This window comes from Pholis gunnellus (genome assembly GCF_910591455.1).
Source record: "Pholis gunnellus genome assembly, chromosome: 3".
NCBI classification, from domain to species: domain Eukaryota; kingdom Metazoa; phylum Chordata; class Actinopteri; order Perciformes; family Pholidae; genus Pholis; species Pholis gunnellus.
This window is the reverse complement of record NC_136529.1, coordinates 13248795-13268998: the sequence shown is the minus strand read 5'-3', so window position 1 is coordinate 13268998 and position 20204 is coordinate 13248795. Positions and strand designations below refer to the sequence as shown.

At 39.7% G+C, this 20204-nt stretch overlaps 2 protein-coding genes across 2 annotated transcripts in view; one reads left to right on the top strand and one right to left on the bottom strand.

Annotated features, from left to right (window-relative positions):
- Positions 1 to 17219, bottom strand: part of tex264b (testis expressed 264, ER-phagy receptor b) — a 31177-nt gene extending 13958 nt beyond the window's left edge. Inside the window, exons 1-2 of the mRNA XM_079156780.1 lie at positions 16823 to 17219; positions 10567 to 10788 (exon numbers count right to left, since the gene is read on the bottom strand). Coding sequence (XP_079012906.1) covers positions 10567 to 10788; positions 16823 to 17071 — 471 coding nt within the window. The 5' untranslated portion in view covers positions 17072 to 17219. The remainder of the gene's footprint in view (positions 1 to 10566; positions 10789 to 16822) is intronic.
- A 547-nt stretch (positions 17220 to 17766) lies between these two features.
- On the top strand, positions 17767 to 20013 carry LOC306715443 (glutathione peroxidase 2-like). The gene is made up of 2 exons (XM_079185816.1): positions 17767 to 18139; positions 19360 to 20013. Exons 1-2 carry the CDS (start codon positions 17801 to 17803, stop codon positions 19708 to 19710), a joined length of 690 nt encoding a protein of 229 aa, XP_079041942.1. The 5' UTR covers positions 17767 to 17800; the 3' UTR covers positions 19711 to 20013.
- The last annotated feature ends 191 nt before the right edge of the window (positions 20014 to 20204 follow it).

Below are 20204 nucleotides of genomic sequence, written 5' to 3'. Positions count from 1 at the left end.
ACGTATCCATGTAAAAATCACCTCTCCCAGCAGCAGTTTGTCAAACATGCCACAGGAGCAACTGTGTGAAAAAAACACCTTAACAGCCATGCTAATCAGGCTAGACGAGTTGTGCAGCAATAACACAGGGAAGCAGTGAGTGGAGGAAATGCCGCTCATGTAGAATCACAAAGTAACAAAAGTGCAAAGAAAGTGTTAAAGTAATCTCAATGGAATTTTTTTTTGAGATTTTTCATCATTTTTTAAATATCTTTTAGGTTTATGTTCCAAATATGTTGCAAGATTGTGCTCAAAGCACATCATTTTAGCAATGCGTAAAATCAACAATAATCCTAATTCATTCTCAGCTGCTTCAGCCGTACAGACCAAGGCTGATTTATCTGCTGTAGCATATGGTAACAATATGTTACAGAGATTTCTTCAGGAATAAATCAAAACTATTAAAAGTGTGTCTAAAAAGGAGAAAAGTTTAGAGTGACACCACATCCCAGGGGGCACTGCACCTCCTGTATGTTAGAGACAAAGAGTCAGACTAGATGAGATAAAGACAGGGAGAAATTGATGGAGAAAAGATCTGGTGCCCACGGGGAGATAAACGGGAAAAACAGAGGTGTTTTTATTTCAGAGGAAAACAGCAGACAAATGATCATTCTGAGTCCAGAGACGGATACAAACAACAACCTCTGCCTCAACAAAGGCCACTCGTCTCCTGAGGAGAAAGGCAAAAGGAACTGAACACCATGCTGTCAGCATTAAAGAGGACAGCTGTGAAGGGACAACGTGACAGATAAGTGCTCCCAACCATTGCACTGGATTCAGATCATTTAAACAGGGCTGTCTTTAGGTATGTTAAGTACAATTTACCATTTCCTTGTGAGCAAGAAAAATAGAAACTCTACACCCACCACTCAAGCAATATATATTTAACCATCAGCATGACAAAACACAACATAAATAGACAAAATACACCAGTGACACATAACACGCCCCCAACTTAAACGTTCAAAGATGAAAATATATTGATAAAAACAGCAACTATTTTGACATAAACACAGGTGCAATCAATAACATTAATTATGGCCCTGTTCCATTTAGGGGGACCAGGGTCCTGGTATTGTGCATGCTGGCTCACTGGAATGTCTATGACACTAAATAGAATGGGACCATAACTCACTTTATGAATTCCACGCTTACCCTCCTATGACATGTCCGAATAGATGCTGTGAAAAGGGCCCATTGATTTTAAAATTGATCTGACACAGATCAGCTTGATATTTGCTACCAAATAGCCAACTGAAGGCAGTGGGTCAAGGCAGAAATTACATTAAAAAGGAAAGTAAATCACAGTAATTGTTATTGATAATAATGGAGGGAAATGGGAAAACTCGTCCTAAAATAAAAGTAGATACAAGTTTATTTGCTTTAGTGGCAGATGTGTTATCTGAGAGAGTTTATAGGCTACACTACGACCACATGTCCCCATGTTAATGTGAGTATTAAGATACATTAGTCCAGGGTGTATTCATGCATGTGCATACAAGACTAGAGCGCCTCCCATCTGAGTTGCAGGATAATGTTGTTGTTACACATGTTTGATTTGTCGGGGCCAAGAAAACATGTGTCATCATTTAAGGTTCCCTGTAGAGTTTTTGACCTTGAGTAGCGTTATGGAGCTGTCCCCATTTTTCTTATTGTATACGTTTACAAGGACACACATTGCACACAATACACATTCCTGCAAATGGTTTCTATTCGATTCCACAGCTGAAGTCTGCCGGCAAGTAAACAGGAACGCACATAAAACTGGATTCAATATTGCTTTTTAAATGATCTATGAAAAAAAAGAAACATTTAAACATCTGTTCGACCTCAAGGGATACAAAAAGTGTTTTGGTGAACACTGAATGTCAATACATTTTGTTTGTTTGTTTTTTATAAGAAAAGTCCACAGGGGGCCTTTAAGTATTACGCATTTGTTTAAGTCCTGTAGTGTGTTTCCTCCTTCAGCTACATTTCCACCAATTAGACTAAATGAATCCTAGGGAAACCACGGCTTATGTTTTCTAAATACAAGTGTTTTCACCTTTAATTGTTACAGTGCAGATTGTACTATATCTTATGACTTTTGCATCTGGAAAGTGGGAGAGTATTTTTTGAGTTGTATTGCCGCTTGGAAGTTGAGCAAGCTTGTTTTACTGAAAAGGCAGAAAATCTTGACCTCTTTACAAGACAAGGAAAAGAAGCCCGTATTAAATGCACAAGAGTTATTCCTTTAAGATAACTGCACTGTGTCAACTCTCAACGCCGATCTGAGCTACGCTAAAAAGCTTTTCCTCATTCCAGTGTAGGTGAGGTTTGTGGTTTTATAGATTAATACCTGAAATATACATCTTAAAAATTCAACTATGTTCAAAAGGCGTTCATGGTTCACACACTGCAAAGGACACACAATGTAAGCAATATTTACAACTGTGTGATTAACGATACCAAACAAGACCAATGTCTGGTTAGCCATTCAGTAAATGATTTATTATTATTAATACATGTTAATAGAAATACAAGAGTCTATAGAAGTGTCTCAGTCAAGTTGTCATTTCAGGATCATTCTGGTCATATCTGCTGAGGTATGTTTGAGTTCAAATTGCAGTCTGCATGATAAAATAAATACGAAGAAGACATATGCAGCAAATGTCTCTTACATAATACTCTCAGCAGACGAAAGAAAGTAGCAACAGAAAAATAACATCCATCAAAGCTCGAGTATTCACACAGGCTTTTTAAAGAAATTGAGAACCAAGACATATTTTGGTGCTAAATGCTGCAGGGACACTACCAGTACATTAAAATGACTTCAAAGGTAATAGTCACCTGATGGTTGATAATAACGCCAGGCTTTCAGTGGCTGCGGGGGAACATAGACTGTGTCTCTTACGGATAACATGACCACAAGACCATGCCGTCCATCTCATCCCGCAGGGCATTGCCGTTTTTCTGAACACAGAGCAAAAACAGAAACTGGAAAATGGAATTGACCCGTCGCCAAAAGTTGAACTCCCACTATACTAACAGAAATTCAACTTTTATAACATTTGACTACAAATGTACAATTAAGAATAAGGATCAACACATCTATGATTTATTGAGATATTGTCTTTATAATTCCAAACATTCCTCGTCTAAACCTAGTGCCTACATTACCCACAATACAACTTGACCGCCTACAGGTTAATGGCAGATTCTGGTGCGTTATGCTAGTAGAAGCTAATTTATCCATGAGTCATTAGCCTCATATGTATGTAAATGATCAATTCTTTGTAACTCCACAACCCCAGATTGTTTTCATTTTCAAACTTGTAGTCTTCAGCTCAGACCGACGCTTACTCATTTGAGGCAATTCATCAGATTTCGTGCAGCTTCCCTAATGCCAAATATGCGGTAGTACTCCCCAAGTAAATACATTTTGATGTGTCAAATTGATGGAGCACAACAGTGACCTTTGGATCAAAATTACCATTTGCTGACACCGTTAGTGCTTTTTTTAGCTGCTCAAATGTTGGAATCAAGCAGTCCTGCAAAGACATCGCTGGCAGTGAGTGGCAACAAAGAACGTGTAATTCAGGATGACATTTGAACGCTTCCTGCAGCCGGTGTGTTAATGACAGTAATTTGTAAGATTATGGAGGATACCACTCCATTAGCGGTATATCTCCTCCCTAGCAATTTACTTTCCCTTCACTCCTCTAACCATATCCAATCAATGCCTCATACATTTTGTGTTTCTTCTACTTTCTGTTTTGCTCTATCACATGATTAATAGGAACACAATAGTGTTTCCTCAACAGCTCTACACTCTTTTTTGACATTCCTATTGTTCAAATAGAGAAGGGGATAATGGAATATAGTATATCTGCATCCCCTTATAGTCTACATTTCATTTCAAAGCCCTGATGGGGGAAATAAAAGTGGTTCAAAGGGGTTGACGGCATAACGAATGACAGTAGCCGCTTTACGAACAATCCAGGTGTCACTCAAGCAACAACCCTCTTTACACAGACTTATTCAGCCTTGACAAATGAACAAGGGCTGTTTGAAAGTCACTGAGCTGAATAAAGCAGTTAAGTCTTAAGCCTCTTTTTTTTTTTTTTATCTTTCCCATTTTCTTTAGTTAGCTCAGTGAGGTCCCAAACCTCTAGGTGCCCCCACCCAGTTGTCCGACTCATACTTGAATGGTTCAAAATTGCCTCTTGGATTGCTTTTCAGAAAATCCCTCAAGAGGACACTGGAGCAAATTCATTTAATTTGCATGTCGGTCTCAACAAAAGACACGAGCAACTGGTTGGAATATTTTAGCCGACATAAGAGAATGAGTGTGTGTGTGTGTGTGTGTGTCCGTTCTTCTCTCCTATATAAGTGAGCCACATCACAGATACACAAACTTCAGGTGTTGTAAAGAACTTTAAGAATGCAATATGTAGGCCTAATAGAGCTAAAACTACAATTTGTGAAAGACTTTTGGACTTTACTTTGGTAAATCATCCAATCACAAATATGTCGACAGCAGGTTCAAACATTATGCGGTGATTTCAAAGTATGTCCAGTTTGTTTTTTAATGGAGGAAATACATTTCTATTTTCATCCCACCCAACGTTTTTCAACGTTTCTAAAAATTGTACTGGTGTGATTACTAAGGCTTTTGGGTATTGTAGTCCTACTGCAGCGAGCATCTACTATGACATGATAAGTGCCTCTAAGTATTCTGTATCTTATTTTGAAGGAGTTGAGTCAAAAGACTACAATAGTTGTTATTTACAGGTCTACACTGTAACATGTTCACTGTATCCGCAGGGGGGGAAATTAAACAGCACAATCACAGACTGATATCATCAAAGTAGCCAGCGTGCATAAGCGATTGGTGAAAATGGCCGCTAGCACAAAACAATTTGTCCCATATCTAAAAATAACCATCCTTCTTAAACTGTAATCCCACCCTGCCTGATCTTGATGCAGAGCGACAGTGCAACAGAAGATAAAGTTTGGATCCGATCAATCATATGTAGATGTGACATTTAACACCAACAGTGGATTCCCAGCTGCGGAGGATTAAAGCCACGTTTCAACATTTGACGGGCAAACTCCACAGAGCGTCCCGTGGGAAGAATTGGCTCGCAGGATCGTGATGCAACATACTTGATGAAAGAGGCCCAATGGTTTTGTACATTAATATGATTAAATCGGTTAAAAATAAAACAACATAGCAGAGGTATCGATTTTATTCAAGCTATTTATTTCTCATTGTCAGAAGAAACAACACCTGCAAACCAAATGTCTGAGGTCTTAAACGTAACCCTTTTTTTTTTCGCATAGAGAGTATTTAAGCAATTATTTCCTTGATATAAAACTCCTCACTGATTTCACACAGTTTAAACTCCAAAAAATGCCTGATGTTTGTGATTGCAAGGCAACAGGAGGGAATTAGACAAAGGGCTTAGGATATTTAACAGGTGTGACACACAAAAATGTTTAAATTTGTGTGTATTATAGATAAACTGAGGGGAGGAGAAACAGAAAACAAATGTGTTTAACGTGATGGAGATGACGCCTTCAGCAATAACACAGAAACAGGCACGATACTCAACTAGATCGTTCCTCACGAGTAACAGCACTTACTCTTGCAAGATCAATCTGAATGATGTTTATGATATTTTGGAGATGTCAAATTCAACCGGCCATGAACAAAAAAGTAAATTAGGTCAGTTCTACTACAGAGCGTGGCATTTTAAAACTTAAAAGAGGTTCAATTCAATATTCAATACCGCATTTCAACAGAACTAATTGATTTTGTAGATGGAAATTTCTGACTTAATACAAGTTGATAGCTTGCTAATAAATCACCCTAACCACATGGCTTGATCCCCGCACCTCATTAGTGTCATGAGTTACAACTGAAACAGACACAAGACATATGTACAACTTCTGAATACTGCATGGAAGGCCTCCTAATAGGCTTTGGATTTAAATTCAGTTTCTGCCCACAACGCCCGTTTTTACTCCTGCGAAGAAATAGTTGCATGTCCTCTTTCTTCATGAGAAGAATATTTTCAAGACACCCCCAGAATTAGAATTAGAATTAAACCAGACCCCCGATCTTCCAGCATATGCAACTGCCCCCTCTTTACTTTGTCCAGCACATAACCTTTTCTGACCTTTCGGAATATACGTCACTTTTTTGCCAAGAGTCTGCATGTTTAACAGGCCCTGCGGACTAGCATCTGTGCACTGCTCTGTGGACGACACTAATAGGAATTGTGAGAGGCAGCCCCTTATGTCCCAAAAATGAGGCTTTAATCTCTATTGTGCTGAGGAAGACTTGGTGATCACTGTCACACCATGTGTGTCAGTTACTAAAAAAGGCCATTTCTAAAGGAACAAAGAGAAACATACTTTATATTCAGCCCATAGCCTCTGTGCTGGCAAGAAACTACAGTGCCCTGAAGCGAACAAATGTTCCATCGTCTGCCTTTCGCAAACCTTTAGATCTCAGTGAATGTCAACAATATTATTCTCCCACTCCAGTCTGAAGGCCTGGCCACCATGCTTGAATCAAATCTCAAGATGCCAAGGCGTCTGTGATGTAGCCCACCACTAAAGAGCCAAGGCACAGAAGAAAAACACTGGGGTCAATCGATGGTCCGACTTGGCAAATATCAGGCCCAACTGTGGGCCAGCGACTCAAAGTGTCTGACAGACAGAAATCATTCTACCATGACAAGCCAGCCATGGCTGATGAGCTGGTTTGAAAAGGTCTCACCACTTGGGATATTCAAAGTGTCAACAGCATGCTTTATTCACGAAAAATAAATCCATTTAGAGCCGTTTGTGCTGCTTCTGTTGAATGTGAGCCATGTTTTAGTTTAAATACTGTTGTTGAAATTGATACAGGAGTAAACTACTTATAATTAGGGTTGGGTACCGAAACCCGGTGCCAATATGGAACCGGTACCTATATGACCGATACCTACCGGACCGAAACGCAACGCAGATTTCGGTGCTTCTTTTCGGTGCCTGAGCCGATTGAAATACTTTTTTTTAACACTACTCTGATGACTCCGTCATGGCAGCAGGTAACGATAGCTACCGTTTGTATAGCTACAGCAGCTAGCTAGCCATCAACCTTTTAACAGAGAAAATGCCGAAAGGTAAACGGTCAAAAGTGTGGCTGTTTTTATTTTGAAAGTCCGTTGCTCACTGGCAGCGGTGGAGGAATGGAGACTACTGGACATCGCTGCGGTAAAGTTAGCAGACACTCAGGTCTCCGTGGTGAACTCAGCAGACACTTACATGTTAGTGACCTATACGCTGAAATTCACGGTAAACGCATTCAAACTGCACAGATCGGGAGCGAGCGAAGGACTTTGAAAGTTAGCGGAAAGATTTAACGTGAGACAACATCCGGTTTCTTCAGAGGAACATCCGACTTTCAGAATAAGATGCCAACAAAGTATGAATTAAATTCACATTAAGTATAAAACATGCTACCTGCATCTCGTGAGTTAAAGGGAAAATACACCTACATTGTGCGTAAGTGTGTCTTTATTCTTTGATCGCTGGGTAACCATCATCACCTCTGAGTTACAGCATTATATTGATGAACAGTAGAGCTGCATTCACATGCTCTGTCATGAAGACGACACACATTTAGATGAAACGTGCTGAAACATTGTATTCCTGTTGCACAGCAGTGGAACGTTTCACATGAAGTCACACACTGAGCACAGATAGTGAAGAGATATAACTGCTACTGTGTAAAGGGAATACTGCTGTTAAAAAGAACCTTATTTGTTTAAAGTGTTTGCAAACCAAATGTTATTGCACTTTTGTTCATATAGCAGTACTTTTAAAATAAAAGTGCACAATACACTACCTTTGAATTAATTATTGAACTTTGCCATAACAATGAGATTAATCGCAAAAATTCCATGCGATTAAAAATTGTAATCGTTGCCCAGCACTAATATGTATAGTATACTTTAAACAGTTAAATATATTGTTAAATTTGACTTGGCAATAAAAAAAGTATCGGTTCAGGCACCGTTTAGGCACCGGTATCGTTTTAAAAGTATCGTTTTAGCACCGGTATCGGAAAAAACCCAAACGATACCCATCCCTACTTATAATGAAGTTAAATGTTGTAGTATGTAGAATGTTTACAGGGCATTTGCTTCACAGATGTGTTTCAACTATGGTTACGTTATCGTTACAGTTCTTCATCGCTGACCAACACTTAAACTCCTTTTCATGCTTACATTCAAACCAGCTGCAGTGTTTCAACTTCAACTTACTTTTCAACTCCCTTCAGCAGAGTGTCAGTGTGCGCTGGTTGTAAACGATATAAAGGAGCATGACATGACAGGTAATAAATGTAGCTCCTTTAAATGCTCTAACAATTTCAGAATGGGCAGTGCTTGGATTTGCATAACAATATATATTTGATTGTCACTCTTTGAATGTTGAATGTGAGTGTGTTCCGTAACATAAGGATTCAGTTCTCAGACTTCATAAGGCAATGCTGCCTCTCAGAGAGGACCAGGTTATCCGTGTTAAGGTGCATTCTGGGTGAATACTGTGATGCAAGAGAATCAAGTCTCCGGGAGCTTACACGGTATCGAATATCACAAGACGTAAGACCTACTTCATTTCACCATAGCATCTTTCTTGAACTCATTCTCAAGATCGCACAGCTGTATTCAAATAATCACATGGCTCTCTTTAATAACAAACTACAACAACTTTGCAAAATGTGCCATGGAGTCAGAAAAGAAAGAGATGACAGTCCAACCTGCGATTTACACCAAAAGATGTCATGTTACGTACATTTAAAGTGAAACTCATTTCCTGAGCCTCGAAACATAACCTCTGGATTTGGAAGCAAATCTCTGTCTGGATTTCATGGCTGTGGATGAAATGTGCCGTCTAATAAATTCACATTACATCCAGGTATCCAGACAGAAATATTTATGTATATGTATATATATGTATCTATATATTCTGCCCTATTTTCCTGCCTTCTTCCGGAACAGGTCAGAGTGAGAGTTGCATATCAATAATAGCTGGAGGGGCGATTAACACATTTACTGTACACGCTCAGTTTATAGTTAAGTTGCAACCTCTAGCAAAAGCTAAGGAAGTCTAACAAAACAGCCTGCAGCAAATTATTCCTTCATGAAGGTTTTAAAGTTCAGTTTTGTTGAAACTGTTTATATGAGGAGTTGATGGAGTTGATATTTTTTCCACCCCAACTACACCGACCGGGTTTCTAAATATCAGAATCTACAGCATCCAAAACGACCGTGAAGTTGAATCAACCCCGCTCTAAAACATTTTCAAAAAAATGTTTTTGTTGAAAGTACGATATATATTTCGGGGCCGTTGTATTAGACTGCATTATTTTAGCTGTACCTAATAAACCGGCAGCTAAATATATTTGGAGAAATCCTATATACTTTCATGTAAGACAAGATAATTAAAGTCCATCAAACTGTAGTAGCTGTTATTCTTTCATCTGATTCAATAAGTATTTGTTTATGTTACAGATTTAATGGGAGGGCTCGTTAATTATAAAATGCAATAGTGCTTCCGATGATCTGTAGGTGTTGATACAACAATAAATTATATGTAGCAATATAATACTGCTGATGGAGGAGACTGGCGTCCACTTTAACTGGCTGTGTAAGCCGACCTCTCTGACAGGCTAAGTGTCACTGGAGCAGAGCCAGATTTAAACAGCGTCCGAGCAGATGGTAGCGGCAGCCAGTCAGGACGCACGGACACATTCCTCCAGCAGCAGCAGAGTGATTGAGACAACCTGTGGTGTTGCCACCTGCACACAGCACACTGCATAATTAAACCACATCCACAAAACTCTCGGCTCAACACAATGACTCACTTTCCCAGCATCCCTCAAGCGGCACTCGGCGAGATCATTCATCAGAAAGTGCTAAGGAGATCAAATTTGTTCTCCTTCTTTGTCTTAAAGTTCCCTCCACGCCTCCGCCTCCTCTCCAGCGAACACCTCTTCCTGCCGCACTACCTAACAAACACCTCCCAGCCCTTCAGGCGATGTGAGAAAAAGGATTTGACATGCTCAGCTTTTAACAAAACACAGCTGCCTGAAAGCACACAGTGTGACTCAGATGTACATGTGCCGATCACTGGGTTATATATTGATTTTTATTTTGCTACCGCCTGACGTAATCCCACCTCAGAGTTAGCTATGATTCATCCTATTATAAACACACACATTTCACATCTCACGTTTCCTTTCCTGCTGTCCGACCGCTAAAATAAGCATACAGGCAGTGGCTCATAATGGTTATTTATGCACCTGGCCCCTTACTTAGTCAAAATAGTTTACTTTATTTCCTATTTTTTACGGTTAGCAATGGTCTTATTACATCATGTTTTCCAGAATGGAGCATTTGCCTTTTCTTTGAATAAACACATTTGGTTATGGAAAACAAAATTCAAGAGATTGTGATTGGTAGAAAAGAGCCCAAAAAGGCATAATACCTTGATGTAGTGCTCTAGCCGTGGGTAAACTCTTCTTATTCCCAGGAGGAAGGAGCAAAACGTCCTGTTGGGGAACGAGGTAGTGACCACGTGCGTGACTTCGGGAAAGGAAAAGACTTTAAAGCCAGCTGCCTCATAGCTCTTTAAAAGTTCCTCATCTGCCTCGTTTTCTCCCTCGCTCAGAATACTGCCGACAGCATAGCGACACTGTGGTCCCGGCACCTACGAACAAGGATCGAACGAAAACATAAATAAAGGTTGATAAGAGAGAAGACATAAACAAAATAGACTGAAAGATTTAGGTCGATCAGAAACGGTAAGAGTGCTGTAGTCTTATCAGCATTTGACCTTTCCCTATTTTCATCATTATTGTGATTCTTACTGCAATAATTACACAGAGCCTCCAATATGACAACAGCAGCAGCAGCATTGACAGATTCATTACATTTCAGAACAACTCTTAATGTTTGCCAATGTTTTTGTGCCTGAACTGATTGCACGACTCGCAACATCATCTCTCCTCTTGTCAGTCAATCTCCCCGAGAAAAGGGGGGGAAACCTCTAATATGTCATTTTACCTGCAGTAACGTCAACATTCCCAAAGTCTCTGAAGACCGGTGAGTCATATTGTAGGATAATTTTGTGAGCGGTGCATAGCATAGAATACAATGGGATGTAGATATCTTCTCTGATGTCAGCCAGGTGCCAAATGTAACGAGATATTATTCTCATTAATCTGAGCTCTAATTGGACCATTTGGCAGCGCAGCAATTATTGCTCCGTCCTTTTATTCTGAGCATCCGGTGCCCATTAAAAAAAGAAAAGGGAGACACTCTTTACAAATGAATACTCCTGGGACATCCAAGACACTGCTGAGCTGAGCTGAGCTCCGCTGAAGGCTCATGTAATAAATACGCTGGAATGGTCCAATTTGTCCGTAAACCTATCAATGCTACGCTTCTAGCACAGCCCGTGTGTCTGAGAAGGTCTATTTTCTCCTCTATTCCTCCACACGCAAGGCCAGTCATGGGTACGTGTAAGTGTGGTGTTCACCATGCATCGGCTAATTATTCACACTACAGCACATTCAAAGTTTAAAAACACACAGAAATACTGCAAGATGTGAGAAATATGCATACATTTGATCCAAGATGTGTTTTGTATCAGCAGATGAACAAACAGACCTTGTTTTGAGTATTAATAATATAGTGAAGTAGACAACTTACATATCGGCTACTAGACTGATTTCATGGATTTGAATAATTCTGTGATGAATTCTGATAAACACAATCAGTTCTTAATCTGATTCTATAGACAAATAATCAATTAGCCAGGTAATTCTATTGGGATTACATTTCACTGGAATTGTATGATGATTGATTGATTGAGGTTATTTTTTAAGCAACAAATATACCCAAACAGTCTCTGGTTGCAGCTCCTCCAATGTGAGGATTTTATGTTTTTCTCTTGTTCTATATTATTGTAAACTGAATACATCTGTGTTATGGTCTGCTGGTAGGACAAAACAAGACATTTGATGATGTCAACAAGGACTCTTAGAAAATGTGATGGGCATGTTTCACTACTTTCTAACATTTTACAGACCAAACTATTCATGGATTAATTGGGAAAATGTTCTGCAAAAGAATCAATAAAGAAAATAATCGTTGGTTGCAGCCCTATTTCAGGTTTCTTTTTGTCTATCTACTGTCAGTTTCCATCTTTATTACCCGGTAGGTAATCTTTAGTTCCAGTCAGACTGTGGGGAAGTAAACACTACATTCAGTCCAACTTGAGGCCACTTTCTGGGCTTATGTTACGTGCATTGTTTTCTCTTGCCAGTGGTGTAAGTTATAGATTTTTACCTCCATGAATTGGTATTGTTGTCACGCATGAAACAGCAAACACACATACAACTCCAGGATGCACATATTTTAAAGATGACACCATGCCTTGTTTATCCCATACGCCTCGTACCATATAATGCTTTTGATGTTAAGTGGAGATATGAAGGACAAATTCAATACTCACAGAAAAATATATATGATCTCCATCAAATGTTCACAATCCCTAAATAAACATCTCAATAGTTACTCAAGTCAAAAGAAGAGTCAGGTTCTCAGTGGAGCAGAACAAACTAAAATAGAACGCGTCAAACACTTAAAATGTTACAAAAGACATTGATTTAAAATATCCAGTTAATGTCTTATATATACAGTATATATATATATATATATATATATATATATATATATATATACAATTGTAAGTACTAAAAGTGCATTTGGGAGATTTTACACATGAGGATATTTTCGACACTTTGGATGTTTTGGGGGCTCACAGTGGGGAATCTGAGCCAAGTGGATCTATTAATCATCACAGGGATAGTCCAGATCAAAGAGCCAGCGCCAAAAGCACACGCCTCTGTCCACAATCTTTGTTTTTCTTCTCTGCACTCATCAAGACACAAGTGTGCTGTCTTTTGAGGTTTCTTCAATACACTCACAGCACATCTGAAGCAAAAAGTTTCCGAAATCCAACTGAAGGAACATTGGCTGTGTCTCTGTTGTGCATGCGGCTGAATTGACTTCGGTATTGTTACAAAGTAAGAGGGGAAAACTATCTTCACCCGCATACAAAGCACCGCACTCGCATTCAGAGAGGCTCACATTTGACTCTCTGAATGGGTAATTATCGAAGAGATTTTCCACTATTTCATCATTCACCGCAAAAAAAAAAAAAAGTCTAACGTTGGAACAGATACACTTGTCCTGACCAGTCCCCCTGCTTCAGCAGACAAGCCCACAGCTTTCATCGTATCGTGACCCAAAACATGGGTCCCTGAGGACGGGCAGTCGCATGTGTCACTTCCCCACCATTCCACTTGTCACACAGCTTTTTATTTAGACAATCTATGTCTCAAGGACCGCAACAAAAAAGAAAAACCCTGACCCCGATCGCTTACTCGAAATATCAAGTTTGACAGAAAACTACACGGTCCACCCCTGTTGCCTCCCTCAGAGGGGGGGAGGTTGGGGGGGGGGGGGGGGGGGGGGGCTGCCGGGTAGAGGTGAAGTGGGAGCAGTGGGTCGGGAACCCCCGCTGGCTTTGAAGCTGTGGAGAGGCTGGTGGTGGAGAGGTGTTTTTTTTCGTGAGTGGGGCCCCAGAATATCTGTTCGCCGTTTGAAGGGAACAGACAGAGCTGCTCCAGCCCTGTATCCATGGCAACCGTCTGAAGACCAACTTGAGTCCTCGTTGAGGTCTTTTGTTTCTCCAGAGGAAGTGATTAAAGGAGGTAAAAGTGAGAAAGAAAACCGAGGATGAGACTATAGCCGCGCCGACACTTGTGCTCTGTCAAGCTGCACTTTTTGAAAGTCGTTCTCACTGCAAATGTCAATGGACAGAGTCTCACTATTTAGACAGCGAGGACCAGTCCTCTCCGGTTCTCCTGACGCCGGGGCTGAATAGCATCGTGAGGCTCGGACGCTAATGAGCTGAGATCATTACGCCAATTACTTTAACTTAGATCAGGACTTGGCTGTGACTGTGCAGAGGAACTCATTGCTAGCTTAATTGCCAGCTTTGGGAGAAAAAAAAAAAAGAGGATGAGCATAACAAAAGTGTTTTGAAGCAGAGCTGAGGACCAGAGTTCACCACTAAACTCTGGTTACATTCCATCAGGTTGTCGTGCATGGGGTTTAAGTAGCGCCACTCAAGTCTATAGTGTTGAAAGGCAGCTCTGAAAAAGGCAGACATCATCATATTTCAGAGACAGACAGTACAAATGTTAGAGTTGAGTGATGCCGACAAAGGTGATATCACAGCATAGTTGACAATATTTGACAACGTTTGGTTCTGACTATTAGCACTTCCTTCTACGATATTTCTACTAAAATACAACGTATGTAACATGGGAAGAAAGACGCACTAATAATGGCCAAGCAAGACGCTGACTGATCCTTCCACTTGCTAATTTGTAACTGTATGAATAAACTAATCTACAAAAGCTAGTCAAGCGAAACTTTATTATCCCACCAAGGGAAATGTGGCTGCAGCCAGGTATACAAACACTTACATAAATACACATAATGCAACAATCTGGACAAACGGTACAAACATGAGATCCCTTCAAAAGAAGACAGACACGTGAGAATGCAGGCAACTAATTACCGTGCAAACAAAACGTACTTTGTATCTTTTAGTCCAATGAGCAGGAACTCTGTATCTACGGCCTGAAAGCTGAAATCAGTCCAATATGGTCTGGGCCTTCCTCAGGACCTGCCTGCAGCAGAGGTCAGAAAGCCACTGCTGACTTACCCCAATATCTTTGGTGGCCACTTTGACACGGTGAGATTTAGGGTCCCAAACCATGGACACAATACAGCAGGACAGAACAGACTCAATGGAACTTATATAGAACAGAGTCACAATTGTAGTGCACTTTAAAAGAGTACGGACGCTGTTGGACCTTTTTAGACATGTGTATCCATTTGGTTGAAAGCTCAACTTGTTGACAAACACAGAAAAATACTTTTTCCACCAGGTCAATGTCAACACAACAGCCCTACAATAAATCCTACCTTCATAAAGGTTTCAAAGCTCAGTTTTTGTTGAAACTAATTCAGAGAGGAGTCGATTCAACTGTATGGTCATGTGGGAGGCTGCAGTCTGTGGTGCCGGTAAATTGTACTGTACTGATGTTTTTATTATTTTGTCCATTCCATTTACATCAATAAGAGGAGGCTCAATAGCAGAAACACAACTCTGTATAATCATCTATGAAAACTGTTAATAATAATTAAATTATAATTATAATTATTAAATATAATTATATTATCAATTAAATTATTATTTAGTTTTCTTTATTAACTGATTAATTCAATATTCAGGTGTATTGATGATATGTAATCTCATTTACGTCCCAGCTCTCCAATGCATCCTCTCACGGAGGTCATTAACAGCCAGCTACACACGGTGTTCTACATCCTGCTGTAGTGTTTTCTACAGATCCCCTTTTGTTATCTGAACCTCCGGACCCTCCACACAGCACATCAAACTGTACTGCTCAACCATTTTAAGCTACTCCTTGTCTCATTCCTTCTCATTTTGTTTGGGCAGAGCCTTTTGAAAACACAACTCAAGCTGGATCCTCTTAAGAAAAGTGGGAACTAGCACTGCATGATATCGGAGACCCCGGAGAGTGAGCAGGATTGTGTAGTAGGAAAACAGATCCAGCAGATAATATTTCCTGCTGCTTATAGACACTGAGATTTGGGGATGGATGGAGTTCACACAGGGAACGGTTCGGAATGTAGGAAAACATCTCACAGACAGATCCGACTTAGTAACTGTGTTTTTATCTGCATTAGTGTGACATTAGAAGAGACCGCAAGAGTTTCAGTCACATTCACTGAAGTGTTGTAAGCTTCCACATTTTGACCCTTTTTTTATTTATGAAACGGAAAAATGGTGAAAATTAAATAAATATTGTGAAAACCCCAAGCTAACAATGCAAGCTATAGTCATCTGACTGTCAGAGAGGGTGAATCAAATACAACCTGGAAAGTTGTTTTTTTGGAATATGTTTGATGATTAATAAATACACTATAACACTTCACAGCTGTAGACTATAGTGGCTGATTTGCATTGTGGACCTCCAACATAAAACATATCACAAACACGACACCAGTCTGACTGAGACTCTCTCCATAACGCTGCTGATGACGAATTAACACAAGGATGTTTCTGAAAGAAGCCAGCAGACTAGCAGACACATATATATATACACACATATATACATATACACACATATATACATATACACACATATATATACACACATATATACATATACAAATATATATGTACACATATGTATGTATATATAGTTACATTTATATGTATATGTATATACTATCTGGAAAACACAACAATCTGTCAGTGCCAAAAGTCAATAAAGAAGACAGACAAGATGTCATGACTACATGAAATGTAACTAAACTTATTATTCATTGGGGGAAATATGCATTTCACTGGATAAATGAAATTATTTTATTAAACACCAACTGTTATCTTGTGAGAATTCACCTTCGATCGCTTCACTGGTTTTAAGAGAATGGCTTTCGCGCCATCTAGCGGTCGACCAAACAACCTAGTTAACATCGTAAAATCCGCCTTATTTTCAAGCTAAAATATTGAGTGAAGTAAAACACGCGTGTAAGAAACATCTGTTCAAGCAAGTTTAGTGAATATTTACCTTTTTAGGGTCATCATAAAACACTCCGATACATGACAGCTTTGGTCCAATACTGTGAGACTCCTTAAAAAGTTGCCCGCTCTTTTGGTATGGACCTTGTTTGAATTTGTAGACGAATGTGATGTTCTTTATGGGAGGAGAACCAGTCAGTACGGTTATGTCTGTGAGGAGTCCCGAGTACAAAACGTAACCAGCGAGAAGACTCATCAACAGGCTGATGGCCACACACAGACTGACCCAGTCCAGCATGCTCGGAGCAGGTACCGTTATTTAACTTATTCTGAACCCTTCACACACTTCTTACAGTTGCCTCTAGCGTTAACAGGCTAACATTTTTTCAAGCAAGTATTTGGTCGTTGTCAGTTGTCCTTGAATTGCACTAAAAAATACCCACAGATTACACATTGCACGGTGCTTCCTGGAATGTACCATTCAGGCCGACCAAAGGAGGGGGGGGGGGGACTCTGTCACAAACAAACTTGTAAAACTCTTAAAAGAAAACATGTCCATGTCGAAAACATTTTCTAAATCCAGATTGATACTGGTGCTGAATGAGTGTGCAGTTCGCATAGTGACGAATCGTTGATAAGTGCAAACTTTTGTAACCGGTCAACCACATTATTGTGACGCCCATTATTGTTTTCATGTTTGTCATTTTGAATGGAAGCTCAAATCAGTGAACTTTAGATGTGCAAAGCATCGGCTCTGCAACGTAATCAGGACTGTATGTAGAAGGCTGGACAATGGTTTAACTCGTTTACCATATTTAGCTAATAATTAATATGCATCATGGCAAGCTACTTCCTTGAATGGCCTTGTGAGTCAGAGAAGAATTGCAAAAATAACACCTGAGACCATTTATTTGGGGATTAAATATGATGGATATTACAACAACAACAAAATAAAAAGTGGGGGAGGAATTACATTAATTTGAAATAGTCGAGCCTTGAGAGTTGTTTGACATCTGCCCCTCCCCATATGAGGGTTGGACTTGAAGGGAACTTGTTGACATTGAACCGCTTAAACAGAGAAAGTCCGAGAGTCGTTTTTTCATTATTCGACTTGTTTGTGATTCATCCGGAATTATCGAAAATGGCTGGAAATGTGAGGAGATTTTACGACCTGAGTGCTAAACTGCTGTTTGGAGAAAGCTTCAGTTTCTCTGCACTGAAGGGTAAAGTTGTTCTCATTGAGAATGTGGCGTCTCTGTGAGGAACAACAACCAGGGACTATACCCAGATGAACGAGCTCCACAGTCGGTACTCAACCAAGGGCCTCGTTATTCTGGGTGTGCCCTGTAATCAGTTTGGACATCAGGTAGGACCCGTGTGAATGATACTATTCACATATTTGAACTAGAACACAATCTGATGTGTCTTGCTCTAGGCTTATGCGTGCTTCTTGATCATCATAGGACAAAACAATCTGAAGGAGGCCTGTGTTAAATGAGCCTACATGAGTCTTTTCAGTGTGCTTTAAGAAGTTGAACAGTTAAACAGTTTCACTGGTTTTATATATGTAACAGGCTTTTTACTGCAGTAAAAAAAAAATGCAATATCACATTAACCCACATCATACCAACCAAGGACGACAGACTGGGAATAAACTGTAAGAAACAACCATCACAGCAAAATGTTAATGTATTTCTTCAACATTATATTATGTTATGTTATATAAATAAAGTTATCTGGAAAAATACAGTTAATTAGCATATTGGGTAAAACCAAAATACATATATACTTGAGGAAGTCACATGAAGAAACCTGTCAACTGCATCTGTGTCTGCCCCCTTAAAAATGGCTGATAGAGTGCCCCTACCTCCTTGATAGTGTGAGATACTTTACAATAAAACACATGGTTAACATTTCATTTATCTATTCTGTTATGTATTACAACTGCATTTTGGGGTGCTTTTGACTGTTGGGACCCCAGGACCCCAATACATTGGTATTTTAAATAAAAGCACTAATAAAACAGAAACAATAAACAATTATATGAGTTATTTAGGAACAAATGATTGACAAAGTCATGAGAATTGGAATGATAGGATAAAGCACCATTGAGATATGACTAAAGGTATATCTGTGGGGTCAGTGGGGATCCCATATGAGGGTTGAGATGCTCCATTGCAAGTAAAGGTCCTACATTCATAATGTTACTTGCATCAAGTTGTACCAGAAAAATGTACTAAAAGTACTCATAAGTAGCAGAATGTATGTGTCAGTGCATTGATGAAAGGCCTAATAGCATTATAGCCTACTGTATATTTGGTAGAGGTGGAGCTTATAGGCTTCTTTTAGATTGAGAAGTAGCGCACTGTGTCTAAAATGTTATAACTTGATCAAAGGTTTTGTATGTAAAATTCAGAACCTGCAAAATGAGCAGTATCTGCAGCTGTCAGATAAACATCATAAAAAGTACAGTACTTCCTTCTGAAATGCAACAGTGGAGTAGAAGTATAAAGCAGTATAAACTAGAAGCAACTGATTGCATACTGTCCATCTGTAATGTATTATGTGTTTGTCGTTTTATAACAGGAGAACTGCAAGAATGATGAAATCCTAAGGTCTCTGAAGTATGTCCGTCCAGGGAATGCCTTTGAACCCAAGTTCAAGCTCCTTGAGAAGGTGACTGTAAATGGAGAGGATGCCCACCCCTTGTTTGTGTACCTGAAGGAAAAGCTTCCGTTCCCCTGTGATGATGCCATGGCTCTCATGACTGATCCAAAGTTCATCATTTGGAGTCCCGTCAGGAGGAATGATGTCTCCTGGAACTTTGAGAAGTTCCTGGTCGGTCCTGATGGAGAGCCCTACAAGCGCTACAGCAGAAATTTCCTCACTATTGACATTGAGGCAGATATTAAAAAGCTATTGAAGAGGGTCAAGTAACGCTGTGGGTGGCTGTAAGGGATATCAGGTATGACCAGCCAGGCCAACAACTTTAATCAGTGGCCTTACTGTTTGTTTTGGGTATTTCATCATGTTTTTCCACCTTTACAAGTCAATTGCAACGTTGTGACGCATCCAGTGCAGTACACTCTGGTTATTCAGCCTATTTACTCAATGAAGTCACTCTTTGAAACCTTTTTTGCGTGGGGAGTTTCTGATGAGCATGTAAAAGACTGACGCTGCCTGACTGTATAACTCATGCATTGGGTAGACTTGAAGAGGAGAAATAAACATGTGATGTCAAATAAAGTGCTACTGTCATGTATGTACACTGCATACATACACACACAATTCCAGTATTTCCAGTGAAGAAGATATTTATTTTGAGGTAGTCTTTTAAAAGTACTGCTTTCTAAGTATATGCACTACTTGAAAGCCTATGGTGTGAACACAATCTGGATAGTTTTGACAATGATGACATCTTTGGCCGGTTT